Source organism: Capsicum annuum, chromosome 2 (assembly GCF_002878395.1).
Source record: "Capsicum annuum cultivar UCD-10X-F1 chromosome 2, UCD10Xv1.1, whole genome shotgun sequence".
NCBI lineage: Eukaryota > Viridiplantae > Streptophyta > Magnoliopsida > Solanales > Solanaceae > Capsicum > Capsicum annuum.
Genome location: NC_061112.1, coordinates 17,822,749 through 17,845,710, shown reverse-complemented (window position 1 = coordinate 17,845,710; position 22,962 = coordinate 17,822,749). Strand labels below are relative to the sequence as shown.

The following is a 22,962-nucleotide window of genomic DNA, read 5'->3' as shown; positions in this document are numbered from 1 at the left end:
CTAATTTTTTCAACTTCAACCAAAATGTGTCCAAACATCTACTTTATCTCTCTATATTCTTACACCCTAACGTTCAGGCCCTTTTTATGATAAAGAAGTTAGTTCTATATTTTTTTAAACCATTTGCACCCTAATCTCCTTAGATTCTTACAAGTTCACAAATAGTCATCATTTTCAATTATTTATGAAGGTAAATCAGGAAACTAAAATTAGAAAAGAAAAAGAAAGCAATAAAGGAATGTTTAATTAAGCTGAAAACCCCAAAGCAAAAATTGAATAAAAATATTTGCTCAATTAAAAGAAATACACCAAATTCATACTCTCTCTTTACAGCATTACTCCATTCAATGTCTTCGATCTCTTTCATCAACACTTCAATATCTCATTAGAACATTTCAGATTGAGATATATCACTATAGTAAGATAGAGTAGACTAAAAATAAGCAACTTGTTTTTCATTTTTGCCAAGCTTTGAACTTAATTAACAAAATACAAATTAGTTTAGCATTTTCATTGAAGTCCAAAGCCACTGAGACATGCATGTTATGTGTTTGAGCTTTTCCAGAACGTGATTTACTCTTCTTTTGAGTTTGATTGTACTTGAATTCTAATGAACACATGTGAAAAGACATATAGAGTATAGAAATCTGGTATGAGTAGTCCATTACCAAATCCTACGATTCCAATAACGGAAAGCAGCAAAAGATCCGAAGTGTATGTTGAATATTATTGATTATTGATATTTCAATTGTATTCTTGACTTGGGCTAAATCCTAAACCATGTGCAACAACATACCCACTGTAATTCGACAAGTGGAGACCCAGTATAATCCCACAAGTATAATCCCACAAGTGAAGCTTGTAAGGATAGGATGACTCATTACAAAACCACCTTAATTAAGTCAAAAGATCCCAACTTTCTCAAAACCCATTATTACCACACAAAAAACACCATTAGCAACAAAAAAAGTGCTTACCTACTGAAATAAAAGACCTCACGCACTAACACCCTTAAGAAAACAACTGCAAAGATTACATAACAGATATATACTATATAAATATAAAAAGGAATTATCTTTTCTTGAACTAGGGGTCTTTCAGAAACAGCCTATCTAGCTCACCCGGGATACATGTAAACTTACCGCACACTCTATCCTCTCCAGACCCCACTTTGTGAGACATGCTGTAAAAAAAGAATTAGGGTGTAAATCACTAAAAACAATATTCCTAAGGAGATTAGGGCGCAAATCATCAAAAACAATACGATAAGATCTAAATCACCAAAAAGTGCATACGTTAGGTGCATATTGCAATCAGAAAGCTGGAATTCAACAACACAATAATTTCAGACCTAAACTCCAGGGATTACCAACAAATTCAGCCAGATAGCTTCAATTCCTATTTAAAGTTACAAGGCTTTCTTGATAAAGATCGTAGAATATTTTTTTCACATACAAAGCTAAAGATACTAGTCTATAAAATTGTCGGCCAAAGTAATTTGAGAGAGCAAAAAAATTAAATTGAGTGACATTAAAGCTCTCCTTGAAAGCTTTATATCACAGCTGTCAGCTGCTGTCAAGGTCTTGCCTGAGAATATAGTAAGGCTCCTTTGACAGTGACTCAGATCACGTAAGATCTAAAGTAAGTCATCAGAAAAGAACCAATACTGCAGATTGTGATGCAGTTCAAGATTGGCAGCTCAATGATAAGAGATGGTGCATTGCATAAGAAATCACATTAGCCCGCCCTCCGGATAGAACCTTTGGTCATATTACTTGCTCAAAGTTTTCCCAGCTAAAATTTTGAACGTGTTCCCATATTCAGAGATTGATCATTGTGAGGGGGCTGGGAGGGAAATACTCTTCTTAAGGGTTTTCCGTGCTCGCCAGTGAATGGCTGCTGCAGTTTCTGATGTTCCCATCTGAGCAGTAGTTAGAAGAAAGAATCAGCACTAGATGCTTACTCATTTATCCTTAGTCCATGACCATGAGTAACATAACTTTTACAAAGTGAACATAATAAATAGCAGCAAATACCCATAGTCCGTGACCATGAGTAACGTAACTTTTACAAAGTGAACATAATAAATAGCAGCATATACAACTTTTCTATCCCCCACCCACCCACCCACCCACCCCACAAAGGGTGTGGCTCAATCAAGTAGGTTGAGAACCCGAGGTCTGGTAAAAAACACCAAGTGATTTCTTCCTATCAGTCCAAGCCTTGGTGGATAGAGTTACCCGGTACTTGTGTTGGTGAGAGATAGCAGGTACCCGTAGAATTATTCAAGGTGCCCGGAAGCTGACCCGAGCACCACGGTTATCCAAGAAAAACATAAATACGTCACTATTAGTAGATCATATAAAAATATTATATCAAACAAATGATTTACTTTTCCCTATCACCCACATCAAAGTGAACGGAGACTACTAAGATGTGTGAGTTGCCTCATCTATTTTTTTTAGAGAATGAATTTGAGACCACATACAAATTCCAAGTACATTTAAAAATATAAAATATTAGAGGGATGCCATCAGTAGTTTTTATTTTATGTTCATCATGCACCCTTACGTTTTTATTTTATGTTCATCATGCACCCTTACGTGTGGGCATGATTCTTTATCATGAATCAATTGGAAATAACTGCTTATGCGTTGACAATAAGACTTAGAACTCAAGAACTTTATAACTATGTCTAGATGTGATCATTTAAAAGCTTAACTTGTAAGAGAGAAGACACTTCTGTTTATTCAATTTGGGTTTACAATCGAAGTTGAAACATCACACGTCTTTTTCCTCTAATTCCCATCATATCTCTGAACATTCTTCTGCTATTTGTCTTAGTGAGAAAAATAATGTGCTCGCCAAACGAGGAGGAGGAGGAGGAGAAGGAGAAGGAAACATTGCCTACTAACTTCTATATTGTAATAGTCTTGCCTCAATCCGACATCTTGATCATAAGTTGTGACTGCAATGTCAAATAATTTTCGGGCATTGCCAAGACTAATCTTTTCTCCACTAGATGCAACGTTCACTTCCAGCTCAATGCAATTTTTATATAAAGAAAGTCCAGGATGTGGTAAAGTAAGGAATCTGCACAAGGCAGTCATATGTCAGTCTGAACATATACCGTTTGTGCTCTTTAAAGAACACAACTGAAACATCACCTAGCATAATAGCATCCCTAAAATTGATCCCACATGTTGGAGAAGTTTTGATTAAAATAATACTGAAAAATAAAGCCTAGGTATTGCTTAAACATCAAGTTACTCAATACTGAAGTTTTGATTAAACGTCACCAGGTATTGATTACTCAATACCTGGAAGTCCCTGAATTTTAAATATCAAGTTAGAGATTTGCATCAAGGAATAACCAGGTTAATCTTTTTGATACTAGTAAGCAAGTGTGAACTACCACGGTACCTAACCTAAATCAACTTCAGAAAATAATTGATTAGTTAATGCAATAGTGAAGGACCATGATTGGTTCATAAATTGATCCAGTTGGAAGAGGGTTCATTTTGTAGACCGTATTCCCGTAACCTAAAAAAGTGGCTCAGCACATTTCTCCACGCTCTTAAACAAGTCTTTCAGGTTAACATATAAGAACAGATTCACTATAATAGAATATTTTATCAAACATAGATGATTGCACTGTATATACATGACAATAATCAATCAGCACTAGCATATCTCTTATATAACTCTCTAGCACTCTCAAATCCATTATTTTGCAGAACAAAATTGACGATGGTAGCAAAGAGGGAAAACCCATCATCACTTCCACCATATTTGGCCAGTGAAATCATAGAGATCTCAACCAACTTGTGAAAGAACTTATGAGTGGAGAAATATTTGAGTGCCTGCATAATATGTAATGTAAATGGATCTTAAGATTTGTTTTGTAGTAAATGGATCTAAGAAGCTAAAGTTAATAAATATTCCACTCTTTCAAAACTAGTAAAACTAGAGCATCGAAGGAAATCAAACCGAATGGCATGTACTCGAAAGAAAAATTAAAATGATAAATAAAGAGGATTCTTGTGCTTGATCAAAATACCATGGAACTTGCTCCAAGAGATCAATATCTTTGGGATCAGCTAGAGCTTCTATCCTAACAACTGCTGAGAAACAATTTAATGTTTCTGTTGGGTAAAATTAGTTTAGTCTCCACATAGACAAGGACAAATCATGCACTTCTTATGAATTCTACTCTATGCCAAAAACAGACAAACAACAGTGAAACTGTGTTGCCACATGCATTCGTCATTTACTTATACGTCTCCAACATGCTAACATATGCTCAACAATGTAACATTCACTGAACTCAATGGGATCTGCATCTGCCAACATATAAATACTGCTCAAACTTGCATTATAAATGTAATCACATAAAGCCCTCAATGTATACTTCCCTATTCTAAGAAAGTAAGAAAAGCAAATAGAAAAAGAAAAACATAACACAAAAGCGAGTGAAACGGTGTAGTGATGTGCATGTCTCAACCACTGATACATATCCACATACCCAACATAACGTACACTGAATGAAATGTGCTGACATGTAAGCGCTTCCCAGACATGCATCTTATATGTAGGATACGCTATTGTAGGTATCAAGCCTCAATGCTCGCAAAAGGAATCAATTAAAATAACAGAAGATCTTTTTATTATTCTTAGAAACAGTAGATTAATCATCAGTACAAAGATAGAGAATTACATGTCAAAAAAGAAGCAAAATATATACCCTTGCTCAGTTTACAAGTAATCAGTAATATCTAGGACGGACTCAGCTTCATCTGCATAATTTTCTCTACAACAAATATGAAATAGCAGGAAAAATATTGATATATGCAACTGGAAAGCAAGATCATATATCACAGCTAACACAGAAAGAGAAATATAGTTTTTATCACCATCAGATAATGCATGACAAAGCCTCTAACAGGGAAAGGTTTAAGCTTTGGCCTACCATAAGCTATATGGTTTCTGCTTCTGATATGGGCACTTCCAATAGAACATTTCTCAGGGGTTCAAAGAAAGAAGACAGAACTGCCTTATTTGGAGTACAGTTACTCTGGATAAATATCATTTCTATTGAGAACCGTAAAGCCCATAGCCACACTGCTGCTGAAAATTTTCCATAACAAAATTTAGCCGCCAAGGCCTTAGCTTCATCTACTTTTTCAAGCTGCAGTAGAAAAGAAACATGTTGACAATCAAGATCCTCTGTGATGCACCCCATTGTTTCAGCCTTCTCATATACTACCAAGAGATGTGAAATAGGATCTATACCATGACTAGTTGCACTGAAGTGCTCAGAAGATTGACTTCCGTGATTTTTAAAATGGATGACATCCATCAAGAACTTTGCATAACAATCAAACATTGAGGCCCAAGGCATAAATTTTATACTCTCCTCATAAACCTACATAACTGATGCAGGAAGCCTTGTCAGCAAGGTACAGATATAAACCATAATAAGAGAACTGTAGCTAATGAAATCTCCAAACCTCTCACCTCTCCACCCCCTACCCCCACCCCTGCCCCCACCCCTGCCCCCTCATCCCCAAAAAAAAGAAAATACAACAATCATGATACAGCTGCCTGCACCTGATAATGAATGGAGAAAATTATACAGGATATTCTGCAATATAGTGATTTGCTACCAGTGCACTGAAAGAGTACATCAAATCATAAAACTAGGAAGATCTCTAACAGTTGGGCACAAGCCTCATCATGTTTCATCTGCAACCAAAGACTTTTGGTAGATGTCATCTAAATTAGCCACTACAGAAGTACAAAATTGTCCTCGACAGTAAAGTTCAAATAGCACGCTCTGTTGCAGATGAAGGAACAATCTTCCAACCACACTAAGGGACTCTCAGAAGGGTAATTCCAGAATTTATGCCACTTTTTCTTAGACTGGAGAATTGGAGCAACAATGACTGAGGATAAACCTTCTATTTCAAAATAGCAAGCCTAAATTTCTGGCAAACAAATGTCCTTTTCACAAGATCTTCGATAAAATAGATCCAGAAATTATTACATTAGACATGCAATATAGGGATTGGATTATAACATCAAAATCGAACATGTGGATAAGGTTTAGAATTACCTGAATTGCTCTGCTTAATTGATCAGCTGTCACTGCTTCAGTACTCTCTGGATTATTAAGATCAATCACTTCCTGTCTTACAAGCCAATCCCAATATTTTGGTTCTTTTGAAAAGTCTCTTTTCATATCAGCAAGTATCTCATTTCTCATATCTTCTGAATGAGCTAAATTTGTTGCTTCTACTATCTCAAGAAACTGTGTTCTTAAACTGAAACTTGAAGGGAGGGCTTTTATAGAACCACTGTAAACTGTCTGAAGAACACTTAAACCTTGTTCCAAAAATAAATCTAGTCTCTCCTTTGAGTCTCCGTCGTGGTTGGATAATTTGTCATCGTCTCTTTTATCATCAAGGGCCATAAATAATTCCTTGTTTTCATTTCTCCACTATTTCTCTTTAGCATTTTTGCCAGAATGAGCCAGTGTTCCCTTATCTTCTCCTAGTACAACTTTGCGGGCCTTTAATTTATTTAGGTACGTAAGCTCCATTTGGAGATATTCTACCCACAGATCCTCAGAATTATTGACACATATCGGCTCGCTGTGAGAAGGATTAAGGGAGATATAGAGCTTTGGTTTCAGTTGTTATCGAATTCCCAAGCTGCAGCATATATCCATACTGTAATGTAATAAAATTAATTCTTACTCTCTTAACCTCTTTATAGGTATATTATCACTTGTGCATAACATAGATACATGTATTTCAATTTGTGAATATGGATGTACCTGATAATTTTGAAAGTTTTGATGTTTTCAGGACTCAATTTATTTAAAGATACTAGCATGAGTTTTAAATCGAATTTTCCTCTTCAAAGTTATGATATTTGTCACAATTGATATGATTGTATTTCAGTGATGTTTTGTTCTTTCTCTTGGTTAATAGTAACCGACATTCATTTAATAGTGTCCAAATCTGATTGCGAAGGTGAATTTTTCGTTAAACTAGTTATTATTCCATAAGCCAAACACTTAGAGAGTTCATAAATTGTCTTATAATATGATTAATTCCTGTTGGAGTGCCAGGACAAAGTTACTCCCTCCATTTCAATTTGTTTGTCCTATTTTAACTTGGCATGGAGTTTAAGAAAGTGAAAGAAACTCTTAAATTAAAGATATATTAAATGTACCAAAATATCTTTTAATTTTTTGGTCTTAAACATGCCATGAAAAGAGACATTATTTTTTAAACGAACTAAAAAGAAAAGTTAGACAAACCAATTGAAATGGAGGGAGTATTGGCACTGAGGCATAGTTGAGTGATTGATTCTTCATGAGATTATATCATATTAGAGAGCAAAAAAGTTCCAAAACATTGGAAATAAAGAGCTTAGGATAATATAATGAGTATAATGGAAGGCAGTTAATTTTTCTTTTATTACTGTTTAAATGTCTTTTTTATTTGATAAGGTTGCATTTGTCAAGCATTGAGGGTTGTCTGTAATGTATTAGCTCTGCACTGTGTGCAGATTCGTGAGGTTTATGAATTTGTTTGCTACTTAAAAGTCCAAAGACGCAGGCTTTAGATGTGATTTTTTTGCGTGTAGTTGTAAATCATAGCAGTCAACACGTTAAACCTTGATTGCAAAGTTTGTTTACTAAGCTTATTTTGTATTTCTAGTTTCTAACAACTTTTCTTAGGATTTAACGAACAATAAATATTTCTTAATCTTTGGTTCTCTTACTAGTATTTATGCACTTGCATATGATCATTTGCAACATGGTCAAATCCATCTGATGTTGATTTTTCTCCTATATTTATGAATCCATGTGGCCCAAGGTTCTCTAAAAATCGCTAGGTTGTTTGTTTGATTGAAAAAGAGCTATGAGAGCTTGTTCTTGTATAAGTGCATCTGAATTCTCTTGATAATTAAAACCAGCTAGAGTCTAACTGCATAAATGGTTGTGGAGAAAGGCAAATAGCTAACCATGGCTTTTGACTATATGCTAAATACATATTTAATCAGATTAAAATTTGCCAATGGTTCAATTAGGATTTGGAGAGAGCAATGAGAGTGTTTTAACTTGGATGGTGTTCTCCGTGTCAACTCATTAAATGTTGAAAATGTTGAAAAACTGTGTTCTCGGATGCCTTATGCTTTTCTCATGCCTATTGTTCTTTAATAGGCCCTTGCACAGGCAATTGGGTTTCATTCTAAGGTGCCTGAAGTATTGATATATGCTGCAGTCTGGGAATTCGATAAGCTCCATTTGGAGATATTCTACCCACATATCCATTTGGAGACATTCTATCCACAGATTTCAACATGTGAATTATTATAGCTTTTGATTTCTTTTAGGTAAAAGACATTGTATAGTTAGTCTTTACTAGGTTAGGTACCATTATTAGCCTACTATAGGCTTTTTGACCTTTTTAAGTTTTTAAGACTTTATCTAAAAGATTAGGAATAGTATGTAGCTACGTGTAAAGTTAGAACAGTGTAAAATATTCGATTTCAGTATTATAAATGGAAGAGCATTCGCTCAGATGAAGGTAAGCCTTCATACATTGAAGCACAAAATCTCTTGTCCACAACAAATATTTTGCTTATTTATTAAAAACAGGTATATTTTAATGGAAAAATCTATGGAGGAACAAAGCTTAGAATTACCAAACCTAGCAGAACAGGTATATTCATTTACTATTATGAATAGCTAAATTCATAAATTCCTAACAATCATGATATGATAAAATAAGTTCATGGTAGTTGCTTCATAGTAGAATTATTCGAAAAGAGTTAGCAAACACTTATCGCAACAAAAATCCTATATGGAGTTATTATTCAAGAGGTAATGTAATAGTATACTCAAATTCAAAGGAACTACGAGAAGTAGCTATAGAAGACGTTAGGCAATGGATCTTGACGTTACTCAATCCAGAGAAAAAAACTATCGCCAGAGCCATTAGAGAAAAATTTATTTTGAAAGAATTATTAACCAGATATTGCAAGTTAATTGGACATAAATATCCAGACTATCAATGTTCAAAATGTAATGGAGAAGATAATATTGTCTCAGAAGTTCAACTAGAATAGAAGAAGATAAAAACGACAGCTGGAAGATGCAAGATATGAAGCAATAATGGAGATATAGAGCAATAAAAAGAAGATAGATACAACAACAAAGGAAAATCAACCACGGATAAAGAAAAGAAGACAAAGTTATCAAAAAGTAAATTTTTTACCCCAATAAGAAAAAATTTTAAAAACTACTCTTCCTTTCTTTTTTAGTATAGCATAAGTATAATTTTATCATCTACACCTCAAATCTTTTTAAACTTTTCATACTCATTTATCTCTCAAATTCTATTTTTATTTTTATTATTTTTACCTTTTGTTTTATTTTTTTCTTTAATTTTATTTTCATATTTTAATTCATTTGACTCAATCTTTATTTTTTTCTCTTTTTTCTTTTTCTCAAACATTATCTATTTCTTCACTTTTTTTTTTTAAAAATTCATTTGTCTCAACCTTTATTTTTCTTTTATTTTTTATTTTTATCATTTCTCTAATTTTTTCCCTCATTTTTCTCAAACTTTATTTTTATTTTTCTCAATTTTTTTTAATTCTTCACTTTTTTCTTAATCTTTATTTGTTTCTTGCCTTCCTTTTTCTCAATCTCTTTTTCTTTATTTCTCTATTTTGTTTGACCTTTTTTCCTTTTTCTCAATTTCTATTATATTTTTCTAATTAATTAAAAATTTGATAATCCGCAAAGGGGTTTTCTTTTTTTGACATCAAAAAAAATTCAACGGCATGCATTATTGTTAGGAAGTTCTTTGGGATAAATTTTGCCTCTAAGACAAAAATTATAGAAAAACTGACAAATCAAGACACAATGTGGTAGTGTCAAGTCTTTCTTGTGAAGCATAACTTGTTGTTTGAAAATTCTTGAGTTAAGTCTTGCTTCTAAGACAAGAGTTATAGAACATTTCATAAATCAACACACAATGTGGTAGTGTCAACACTTGTTCATAGGGCGTAACTTGTTCTTTTGGGAGGGGTCTAAGTTTTGTCTGAAAGGCAAGACTAATAGAGCATCACATAAATTTAGACACAATATGATAGTGCCAACTCTTGTCCATAGGGCGTAACTTGTTGGCTAAGTCTTACCTCTAAAGCAAGAGTTATAGAATATCTCATAAATCAAGACACGATGTGGTAGTATCAACTCTAGCTCATAGGGCGTAACTTGTTGTTTGAAAGTCCTTGGCTAATTCGAGCATCTAATGTAAGAGTTATAGAACATCTCACAAATCAAGACATAATGTGGTAGTATCAACTCTTACCCATGGGGCATAATTTGTTATTTAAAAGTCCTTGATTTATAAAATATCTCATAAATCAAGACACAACGTAATAGTGTCAAATCTTATCCGTGGAGTGTAACTTGTTGTTTAAAAGTCCTTGGGCTAAGTCTTGTCTCTAAAGCAAGAGTTATAGAATATCTCATAATTCAAAACATAATATGATAGTGTCAAATCTTACCCATGGGACATAACTTGTTATTTGAAAGTCCTTGGGTTAAGTCTTGCCTCTAAAGCAAGAGTTATAAAATATATCATAAATCAAAACACAATGTGGTAATGTCAACACTTGCCCATGCGGCACAACTTATTACCTGAAAGTCTTTGGTCTAAGTCTTACCTCTAAGGAAAAAAATATAAAATATCTCATAAATCAATACATAATATAGTGGTGTCAACTCTTACCCGTGGGGCATAACTTATTGTTTGATGGTCCTTAGGCTGAGTCTTACCTCTAAGAAGAGTTATAAAATATTTGATAAGAAAAAATATCAATGTGTTAGTGTTGACTCTTGCCCAATTTACGTAACTTGTTTGAAAATTTCTGGGATAAGTCATGCCCGTAAGGCGAGAGTTGTAGAACATCTAATAAATAAAGACATAATATGGTAGTATCAACTCTTATCCGTGGGGCATAATTTATTATTTGAAAGTATTTGAGCTAAGTCTTGCCTCTAAGACAATAGTTGTAGAACATCTCATAAATAAAGACATAACGTGGTAGTGTCAACTCTTGCCTGTGTGGCATAATTTGTAGTTTGAAAGTCCTTGAGTTAAGTCTTGTCTCTAAGGCAATAGTTGTAGAACATCTCATAAATGAAAAATATAATGTGGTATAGTCAACTCTTGCCCATGGGTCATAATTTGTAGTTTGAAAGTCCTTGAGCTAAGTCTTGCCTCTAAGGCAATAGCTGTAGAATATCTCATAAATGAAAACATAACGTGGTAGAGTCAACTCTTACCAATGGGGCATAATTTATTGTTTGAAAGTCCTTGGGATAAGTTGTGCCTCTAAGGTAATAGTTGTAGAACATCTCATAAATAAGAATATAGTGTGGTTGAGTCAACTCTTGTCCGTGGGGCATGATTTGTAGTTTGAAAGTCCTTGAGCTAAGTCTTGCCTCTAAGGCAATAGTTGTAGAATATCTCATAAATGAAAACATAACGTGGTAGAGTCAAATCTTGCCCGTGGGGCATAATTTGTTGTTTGAAAGTCCTTGGGATAAGTCGTGCCTTTAAGGCAATAGTTGTAGAACATTTATAAATAAAAATATAGTGTGGTTGAATCAACTCTTGCCCGTGGGGCATAATTTGTAGTTTGAAAGTCCTTGAGCTAAGTTTTGCCTTTAAGGTAATAGTTGTAAAATATCTCTTAAATAAAAATATAACGTGATAGAGTCAACTCTTGCCTCTAAGGTAAGAGTTATAAAACATCTCATAAATTAAAATACAATGTGATAGTATCAAGTGCTGCCCATGAAGCATAACTTGTTGTTTAAAAGCCATAAGTCTTGCCTCTGCAATGTGGTAGTGTCAACTTTTGCCCATGAAACGTAGCTTGTGGGTTGAAAGTCACAAGTTTTGTCTTTATTTTTTCTTTATTATGTGATAGTGTTAACTCTGGCTCATGAGATGTAACTTGGATTGAACAAATCGAAGAAAACAACAAAAATAATAAAAAATGTGGAAAAAGAAGAAAAATATTAAAAAAATTAAAATTAAAGAAACTCTAGAAGTTGAGAGAGAATGAGAAAAAATAAAGGTTGATAAAAAAAGATTAAATAAAAATAAAGGTCGAGAAAAATTTAAAAATAAAAATTATAGAAGAATAAAAAAAGTTTTTTTACTAAAAATAGACATTGAGAGGTGTAAAGAAAAAAGTAAAGGTTGAGAAAAAATAAAAAGGACAAAAAAGGAAAGAAAAAATAAAAAATTAAAGTAAAATAAAAAGAAGAAGTTGAGAGGAAAAAGGAAAAAAAAGTAAGGGTTGAGAAAAATCAAAAATAAAAAGAGAAAAGAAAAAATAAAAATCAAAGTAAAATTAAAAAGAGAAAAAAAAATAAAAGTTGAAAGATATAAATATGTAGTTGTTATCTATAATGAGGATGATTTATGTAATTTACTTCATTGGTCAGGGGCAATTTCGTCCAAAAAATATTAGTTAATAGGTAGATGCTATTTGAAGGAAGCTTTTTTATTTGAGACTAAAATTTGAAAGCAACCCCAATTTAGGTCTATTCCTGAGATTTACCCATCAAATAAACCTATTTAGACTTAACCCGCCTAATCCGTCCAAACTTTTTTGGGCTGGGAAAGAGAAATTGAAAATTTTTTTTGGGCTGGGACAGAGAAATTGAAATTGGGTCAGGTTTGAGCCCATTAAGCCTAAATCGTTAAAAATATAATTTTCACTTTTGACCTATAAATTTTCTGTTTGATAGTTAAACCCAAAAATCTTTAATTAAATTTGTGGAACCGATAACAAATCATCTTCCATCAATGGAAACTCCATGACGCCGGAACACGTTGTCGGAGGTTGGTACTCCATTTTTATCCGCCATCGACGGCAACTCCACGATGTTGAAATACGTTATCGGTGGTTGGTACTTTGTTCCTATCTACCATCGATGGTAACTCCACGACGCCAAAACTTGCTGGCAGTTGGTACTCCGTTCCCAACCTTCGATTACGCGATCGCTCGTGAGGTCGTTGCTGCTTGCAGGTATTACTCTGATTTGGTTTTAATTGCTCATCATTATTGGTTTTGTATTTGTTTTAACTCTGTTTAAAGTAAAAAGATTGATTGTAAGTATATTGTAGTTCTAAATAGATACCGAGTATATTCTTTACCAAAAAGAAAAATTGAGTATCTTCATTTAATGGTTATAGTTTTTTAATTGATGGATTCACTTTTTTTTCTATGTTTCATCACTTGTTATGGATCATAATGATGAAAATTCTATTGGAGAGGCTCAATAGAGCTTTTTAAGTTCTTCAAAACGACAAAAAATCTGAAGCGTGAAAATTTTTTGAGTAGTTCCCACAGGATGACAATGAAGGTAATAGATTACGGGCAAAATATAATAAATGTGGACTTATCACATCGGCTAACTCGACTTTAGAAACTTCGAATTCAAATCACTATCACTTGAAATACCTAAAAGATGAATCCTAACAAGATACGCTACTAGATCACAAAGCATATCGTGAAAGATAGTCAAGGCTATAGTTAGACATAACTATCCATTTAACTTTGTGGAGCATGAAAGGATTAGAGATATTCATTCCTTTTTAAATCCTTGTGTTAAAACACTTTGAAGAAACACGTCAAAAATTGATGTTTGTAAATTATATGAGATTCATAAAAAGATAATGAAAGATGAACTTATTGGTATTTCTAGTAGAATATGTTTGACATCTGATTTATGGAGTTCAATCACCCATGATGGTTATATATGTGCCACTGCATATTATGTTGATACAAATTGGATTCTGCAAAAAAGAATTTTGATATTTCATCATATGCCTCCTCCCTATAGTGGTGCCATTCTAAGTCCACAATTGATCAATATGCTTACAAAATGGAGAATTGAGAAGATTTTTTCAATAAATTTTTACTATGCACGGTATAAGGAAGGTTTTTATTCGCTAATATTGATCCAGTCACTTGCAATGAAAAGGTAAAAGCTTTTTTAGCTTAATATGAATGGGTTATTTAGAAAGAATTTAAAAAATTCCATGGTTGATATTGATATGGTAGAAAGTAATAGTGGATGAGGTGATGTTGAAGTGGTGGATGAAATGGATGAGTATGATACTATTGAAAGCCAATCGAAATTTGGTTTAGAAAAGAAACAATTAGATTTCTACATGGAAGAACCTGTGTTGGTTCGCAAATTTAAATGTACTTAAGTTTTGGAAAGATAATGGGATTAAATATATGGAACTCTCACTGATAGCATGTGATTTGTTAAGTATTACTATCGCCACTGTTACATCTGAGTCTGCTATTAATATTGGAGATTGTGTTATTGGTAAATATCAAAGTTCAATTTTACCCAAGAATGCAGAGGCAAAATTGTATTTGCAAGATTGAATTTATAGTTATCAAGCTAAAGTATTATAAAATCAAATCAATTTTTTTTTAGAAAAAACATAATGTGTCTTGGCAATTTGTCTCTAACCTTCGTGTTTTTAGCTTCTGCCGACTCAGTGGAGGAAGATGACATTACAATAGATGTGAGTGAAGCTGTTGCTCAGAGCTTTAATTAGCTTGGTGAATGTAGGGGTAAGATTTGAGATTCTTTTGCCATAATCTTGATTTGTTATTCATATATTTGGTCCAATAAGCTGTAGAAGTAACTAGTGTATAATGAGAGATAGATTTAGAATTTGAAAATGTTGGTTGTACACTTTAATCCTGGACCTGCAAAATTATATGCTCCGAGTCTATAGTATTACTTGTTCTTAGGTTGCTTATTGTAGAATTATGGTTGAGTAAACATTTGATTGCCTAATAAGAGTTTGTATTCACCTATCATTAAGGGGTCGTTTGATAAAAATGCATAAGAAAATTTGATACATGTATTAGCCACGTTTTTGTTTAATTCTTCATTTGGTAAGATTTTTAGTCTCTTATTCAGTATTATAGGGCGTCTAACCACCAAACCAAACAATGAAAAGAAATAGTTCTACCATAACTAATACATTCTATTCAGTAATATTCTTATTCATACTACCAATTGACCCCAATTATATTAAGAGTATGTTTTGGTTATTTTGGGATAAAAGAGAAATTCAATTGTTGCTGTTTATAGCACTGACTGTTTGTTTGTTGAGTATATAAGTGATCACTAGTTGGCAAGCTCATACTGCATAGCTGATAATTGATGCTAAATCATCTTTGCCAACAAGTAATACGAGCTATTTTTCTAGAGAGTCGTTTGTATGTTAGTTATGGAAATAGAAGTAGTAATAGTATTATTCTGTTTGCATTATAGAAGAATTTATTGTAGTAAATTTGACATCTATTATTTTTTTGTATTCCTTGCAAGTGACCTTTTTATTCTAGACTATTTGTTATGATTGCATGGGCTATAACTCTAATAGAGGTTTTGTGGGATTCATTGAAGAGCCTCTTTCTTGCACACTCTCATAGATAGGTTGAAGGACTGGATCAACTTTTTAGAAATTAGTGCTGAAAAGAGACACAAGTGTTAAATAATGTGCAAAGTCGAGAACATCCTTCTTAAAATAGTGCAACACTTATTCAACAACTGTTTGTGTTTGCAATTGTACAACATCATTTAGGAACCTTTGGACAATCTTGTTTACTTCTCTCAACTTCTCCATTTCTTTTATGTTGACTGTTTACATTATTTATTCGCTAGAAAAATGACCATTTCTTTGAAAAAAGGTGTGTATTAAAATGTCTAAGCTTAATACAGGAAGTTCCAGTACTTAGCCTTTTGGTGTTCTGTATCAATTTGAATTAGTATTTATACAAACTCCTAAACTAGTACTTGCAGAATCAGTTGATAGTTTTATCTACCTTCTAACGTATTCCACTCATGACCCTTCACCCCTAAAAATTATTTAGATGTAGTACAAGTGTTTGGTTGCATTGCATCCTCCAAATATTCTTGCTTGTTTGTTTGATGATGGTTGAACAAAAGATGCTCAATCCAATCTCCAACTGCCTCGAATATAGTTCACAAATCAATATACTGTCTAGATATTTCTCGGAAGAACACCAAGTCTTCATTGAATCTGACCATTGCTGCCAACAGATTCAACTTCTGATTGTTTTTCCTGCTGAGGAAGTTCAAAATTGCTTAGCTCAAGAAAAAAATACAATTATGTGAAAATCTTTCTTCTGGAATGACTTGGGATTTGCCTAGTCAAACAGAACACAATACACTCATAGTGGCTGATTCCGAACATATAACAAGATAGATAAGGATAAGTTCAAGAAAATCTAAGATAATATCAATAACCAAAACCCAGTCCACAGTAATATCCACAAAGCCTCTAAACCGAACCACAAATCAATCTAAGTCAAGACATACCCACAACAATAGCCAAACCAAGTCCAAAGAAAAGTCTATGATAATAGATAAATCAAAAAGCAATGGCCTTTAGGAAGGAGTCTTACCACTTCAAGCTGACTGCTGACAGTCCAAAAATCTTATCACTATATAGGAAAAGTAGAAGTGTCTTTGGTTCCTGCATTGCATGGGAATATAGCATTCGAAGACGGTTAGTGGGTTGAGTGCTAGCATATAACTCGGAAAAGGAATAAAATAATGTCAAGTCAAAACCACGGTAAAATTCACATACATACAATGTATATACATATATATAAAATCATATTGGGTAGGGAACATGGCTTAGCATGAACTTTAAAATATTAGCCTGTACTGTGTAGCTTGACCATCATAAAACAACCCATGGGCTATATGGGTCTAGCTGTCACCCCAGGGGAATCCTAGTACCCTACACCATCCATGATACAAATATTGTGTGGTGTGACATAAACACACAATCATCAAGACCAACCCTCACATCAGCAAACATAAGTTTCCTATATCAGTCCTTCAGAACTCACACCTTTACGGCTAGCTACACAATCCCCTTTAGGCCCGATTAAAATGTTTAGCACATAACCTATCCATTAATTCAAAGAGTTAACTATTAAGGCATCATCAAATGGTATCATCATACCGAATATAGTTTGCAAGCGAATGTCATTGAGCCATCACTTGGGGGAATCCTGTACCTCCGACACCATTATTAAAACAACTTGGGGGAATCATCGTACCCCATGAGGTTTCCAAGAAAATAATTCACTTAGGGGAATCCTTATACCCCGTAAGGTTTTCAAGATCATACTCCTTCGTTATCCATTTATGCAATGCATAAATTTTAAAGTAGGTCAAGCTAATTGATTACTGACATTCCAAAACCATTTATGCAAGTGGCTCATCAATTTCAGTACCAAAATTCAATTATTTTGGGGAATCCCTATACCCCTAGTTCCAATGACCACTCCCATGCACCCCAATGAGTTCACAAATCAGCAATTCAAATATGATTACTCCATAATAGTCAAAGGAAAATCATTTAAACAAATTTCATTCAAAACCCTCAACCCATAATTCAAAACTGTCATGACCTGAACTAGGGCCTGAACGTGAAGGGCATCTCAAGTCAAACAAGGACCAGAGACCAAACCCTGCTCCTAGTTAAAAAGGACATAATACCCCAACAGTGACTAAATCCAGAACATATAAAAAGATAGCATAAAGATACGCTCAAAGAATTCAAAACAAGTTTATAACCAATAATTGTTAACAAACCAAAACAACCAATACCACTACCCAAGTCCACAGTAATCCATAAAGCCTTCCAATGAATCAAAATCAAATAAAGTATCGGGACATGCCCCCGACTCTGACAATAATAATGACAATGACAATGTTAATGTGAATTCTTCAATTCTAGTTTATGAAAGGAAGTTGATGGAATGATAAAGTCTTCCAAAGAATAGAAGCCCACCACTTCACTGCAAATGACAGACAAACTGAGTAGATCCAACTAACACTGTGCAGGGAAAGTAGAAATACCTTTGATGCCTAAATCGCATAGGGATACAACGTTAGAGACTATTAGTGGGTTGAGCACTAGCATGTAACTCAGAGATAAGGATGAAGTAATGACAATTCAAAATTCAGTTTAACTCAATGTATATGTTCATATACATGTGTGCATATATATATATATATGTATGTATACTTATATAACATGTTGGAATAAGGAATAAGGCTTAACATGCACTTTAAAACTTTAGCCTGGATTGTGTAGCTTAACCGTTATTTAATAGTACTCACAAGCTATATGGCCCCAACTCTCACCCCTTGGTCGGGCCCAAGTGCGTGTAGCCGCTCGAACCAGATAATAAAATCATACATATGCACGGAGGACTCAAACTTCCCAATCATATACTAAGGTGACTTAAGCATTCAATCATGTAATGTAATATGGGGAATCGAACCTCCCAAAAGTAATAATAAGGTAGACTCGAACTACCTAGTCATAAGTGAGGGGACTCAAACCCCAGGCCGTTTCAACCTCCACGTCAGCAAATGCGGTTTCTAGTATTGTTCCCTTGGGACCCCACTTTCACGGCCTAGATATACAACCCATTTTTAAGCCCCATTATAGCATTTATCACACATCCTCATTCATTGAACCATGATACACATTTAGGAATACACTATCTATATGATCATACCAACTACACTTACAAGGTATCATCAACATGACAAATCAATTCCATTAACTCAGGAGAACAACTCCCTTTGTTAATTAATACAAAGTGGGGGAACACCAGCTCTCTTTGTTCATTGAATCAACCACCATGTTTTAATAACCTCTTTATATCATGAAATTATTCCTAAAAATAGTTCAATACAATTTTTATTTGTACTCAATCCGATTTCACAAAGTTGGGTTGGGGTTGTTACCAATTCAATTGTCAATATTCACAAAATTTGGGGGAAATCACAATCCCCTAGTTTATTCACCTTAACCATGCATCAAATTGATTTCAAAATCACCGTTTAAGCATAAACAATGCATATGTAAACATGAAACATCACATAAAAAATAATTGTTCAAAACCCTCAACCCATGTTCCAAAACCATCATCAAAACCACATGGATAACTATTTAAAACACATGCTTTTATAAAGTAATAGTTGGGAAAGAGTAACATACCTGAAATATCAAGAGTTATGGAGAGAATTTGCCTTTGGGAGCACTAATTTATCATCTTCCTGGAAACCCTAAGTATCTTGCGTGAGAGAATTTAGAGAGTTTGAGAGAGTGTTTTGATTGGGAATAGTAAGCTAATGAAGTCCTTAAGAGGGTTTTAAGTCATTGAGGCTAAGTGGGGTAGGAGGGAAATTACCAGGATGCTCTTAATTAAAAGACTGAATACCGATGCCTAGTCGCTACGGGTGACCTCACGACTCATAGGGTCACCCTACGACTCATTTAGTTAAGTCATAGCCTGGACAGTGTCTAGGGTCACCCCACACTAGTCTAGTTACGACTCGCACCACACAACTTATATCTAGTCCTTAAGACTCGTAACATACTAGTCACAGTAGGAATTTTTAGTTAGTATACTGGTTTCTCTATGATTCACACCCTACGACTCGTTATGAGACCCTATGACTCATAGGGTCAAGTTATAGTCATGATAGAAACTTGTAACACACGAAAATAGGCCCCGAGGAGTCACACGGTGCTTAAGGCTACAAGTAGCTCCAAGCTAACCCGTTTAGCCATTTTTCTACCATTAAACACTTATAATCAAAGTCATCTTAATCAAAATATCTAAACATCATCCATAATATCATATTGCAATACGGAAAGTAACAAAATACTACATCTCTGAAAAATTTGATCAATCTATCCACCTAGTCTGACAAGACTCTACTAAACTGTATATCCATGAGCCATTGGGACAAACCCCAACTGACCCAAACTCAGGAAATAAATTGAATGACTCAAAGTAAATGAGAAAATCTGAATAACTAGTCCTCGGACCATGAGGACTCACCACTGCAGAGGATATAGATCAACGTGCTCGGATAATCACGGTCAAACCTGGGAATGAGCACCTGAACCTACATTATAGGGAAAATATAGCCCACATGCAAACATGTGGGTCAATACCATGGAATATGTACCGAGTACATGGGGGTGCATGAAATAAAGATATTTATATGCATATATATATATATATATATATATATATATATTTAACGATCATGTCATAAGTTTTCTTTCCAAATCATGCAGGACATTTGTAAATGGCTCATAAAGCTTGAAAGAAATCTAAAATCTGAAATCATACAAAATGAATGGTAAAACATGCCAATCTGGATATCATGAGCCATTACACTTAATCCAAATATCAAGATTCTTTTCTTACTCTCTCATCAAGCAATCTTAGTGAAATCTGTAATATTGAATACATCATAAATCTGCATTTCAAATTTCTTTTAAATCAGTCAAATCAATCTAAGAATGAGGGACGACTCTTTGGGAGGTTTTTCCAACCGACATGTACACCATGTGAGCACCCATGATGTCCCGCGACTTGCCCACGTAAGGTTAGGGCTGTCCTGCCCTTGCCATTGGTGTAGAACAATCTCATCTCAGTGATCACTGTCTCAATTTTCCACATATAGTGGAAGTCAATGTCTCAACCTATGGTGGCACGTAGTTCTGGGGTATGAAACCGTAGTAACACACCCAAATCGGTGCTAAATACAACTCCCAATACTATGCTAAAAAATCTCAAGAAAAATCCACTTTAAGGGTAATTTCATATTTCTTAAGTTAAATAAATGATAAAATCTGTAACTCATTTCATAAAGTGGATTTTTAACTCTGTTGTGACCAAAAGGTCAAATCTTTCTGTACTTCATCAAAAATAGTCTAAACATGGGTGCATGTAGCATATAAATTCTCAAAACAATAATCTCAATGTGGGTTAATGACCCTTATAGCGATACTTAATCAAAACATTTCAACATTTATGCTTTATATCACAAGCATGCATAATTTATACGGGAATCTGAAAAATTTCAGCCTTTAATCATAACAATAATCTCAAACTCATGGAGTTTATTTTCTAAACATTCAAAATAATCATAGTATCTTGAACAACAACATAAGATAAGATTTATCACTTCAAACTCATGATAAAACATGTAAAAATCATGTATCTTTGTAAAATAATGCAAACTTTGGGCACAAGAATGAAAGGGTGTTCTTGTTCATAACCCCACATACCTTTATGGTAACGGATTCGCTGAAAGATTGGACCCTCAATGTTGATTGTGTAACCCTAGTTGTTTTTCTCTTTTAGTGCTCTTGGATGATGAACTTAGACTGATAATAGGGTTATGATATGTTTAGAATCTATTAAATTCGTAAGGTTAAGTTTAGGGTGTGTAAGGAGTGCCAAAAAACTTAATTGCCCTCAAAATAACCCAAAAACAGAGTGTTTAAGTCACTTGAAACTATAAGTATGCGCCGCATATGATATCACATATATTTACATAGGCACCGCATATGATATCGCCAATATTTATATAGGCGCCACATATAATATCGCCTATATTTACATAGGCGCCGCATATGATATCGCTTATATTTACATAGGCACCGCATATGCTATCGCAAGTGGCTATGTGCGATTGGTTAGGCGACGCACTCTACTTCATAAAGCCATAACTCCTAGCTCGGGTGTCGGATTTTGGTGAAATCGGTATCGTTTGAAAGCTAATTTGATTCTCTATAATTTTGTGGGTAGAAATATGCAGAAATACCACATATTTATCCAGTTATGCTCATTCAAAGATGACCCTTGCGAATTCAAACACTAAAACTTGATGGATTTCGAAACTCTTAGCTTGTACTACCTTAAGTGACTCATATAACCACACTTAATACATCATAAGATCTCTTATAACTAGGGTACTCTTGGTAATTTAGGTGCCCAAATATGGCTTACAAAATTGGGGTTTTCACGTATACGAACAACGGTTCGTTTTCTAGCTTAGGAAAGTGCAGGGCATTACAATATCTCCCCCTTGGGGACATTTGTCCTCGAATGACGCTGGGTATACTAAGAGTAAAGAAAAAATGAAGGGTACACAACTGATGCAACTTGCTAATATTGCCTCTATTTCATTCTACATTTCTGACACAACAAGGGGTGGATCACTCATGAAATCACAACTAAATAGTATAAAATAATTGCTGAACTGCTGCAATTCTGCATAGAAAATGAATGATTTAAAGCAGAATGGTAACTTTGGCTTGATCGGAGCTTATGGAAAATAGGTGCGGGTACTTGGATCGCATATCCGCCTCAGCTTCCCATGTTGCACCCTCAACGGATTGGTTTCGCCACAACACCTTGACCAAGGGAACTTCTTTGTTCCTTAGTCTTCGGACTTGGTGATCTAAAATCTCAACAGAAACTTCCTCAAAAGAAAGACTATCTTGCATATCAGGGTTTTCTGAAGGATTTACAACAACACAATCACCAACGTGTTTCCTAAGCATGGATACATGGAAAATAGAGTGAATGGGAGATAACTCTGAAGGCAACTCAACCTCATACGGTACCTTACCAACACGGCTAAGAACACTGTATGGGCCAACATAATGGGGACTAAGTTTCCCCTTCTTTTCGAATCTCTTCATTCCTTTCATGGGTGAAATCTTCAAATACACCAAGTCACTAACTTCAAATTCAAGGTCTCTTCTCCTCACATCAGCATACGACTTCTGACGACTCCGTGCGGTTTTTAATCTTTCTCTAATCACTTTGACTTTTTCCATAGCTTCAAAGATCGAATCAGGACCACTCACGGCCGCTTCACCCACTTCAAACCAACTTATGAGTGACCTACATTTCCTCCCATACAAATCCTCAAATGGAGCCATGCCAATGCTAAAG

General features: G+C 34.4%; 1 protein-coding gene across 10 annotated transcripts; it reads right to left on the bottom strand.

The window, feature by feature from the left end:
- Positions 1-1,343: 1,343 nt before the first annotated feature.
- LOC107857697 lies at positions 1,344-7,035 on the bottom strand. Of its 10 annotated transcripts, XR_007051155.1 has the most exons (4): positions 6,116-7,035; positions 5,293-5,433; positions 4,970-5,188; positions 3,534-3,863 (listed from the first exon to the last, which is right to left on the bottom strand). XR_007051155.1 is itself a non-coding variant. In XM_047405020.1 (3 exons), exons 1-2 carry the CDS (start codon positions 6,470-6,472, stop codon positions 4,976-4,978), a joined length of 807 nt encoding a protein of 268 aa, XP_047260976.1. In that variant the 5' UTR covers positions 6,473-6,941; the 3' UTR covers positions 1,344-3,093; positions 4,970-4,975. The 10 variants fall into 10 exon arrangements, 8 of the variants coding, with proteins under 8 accessions (XP_047260976.1, XP_047260985.1, XP_047261002.1 ...); XM_047405020.1 differs by lacking the exon at positions 3,534-3,863 and adding an exon at positions 1,344-3,093 and having other exon boundaries at positions 4,970-5,425; positions 6,116-6,941; XM_047405029.1 differs by lacking the exon at positions 3,534-3,863 and adding an exon at positions 1,344-1,921 and having other exon boundaries at positions 4,970-5,425; positions 6,116-6,941.
- Positions 7,036-22,962: the final 15,927 nt, after the last annotated feature.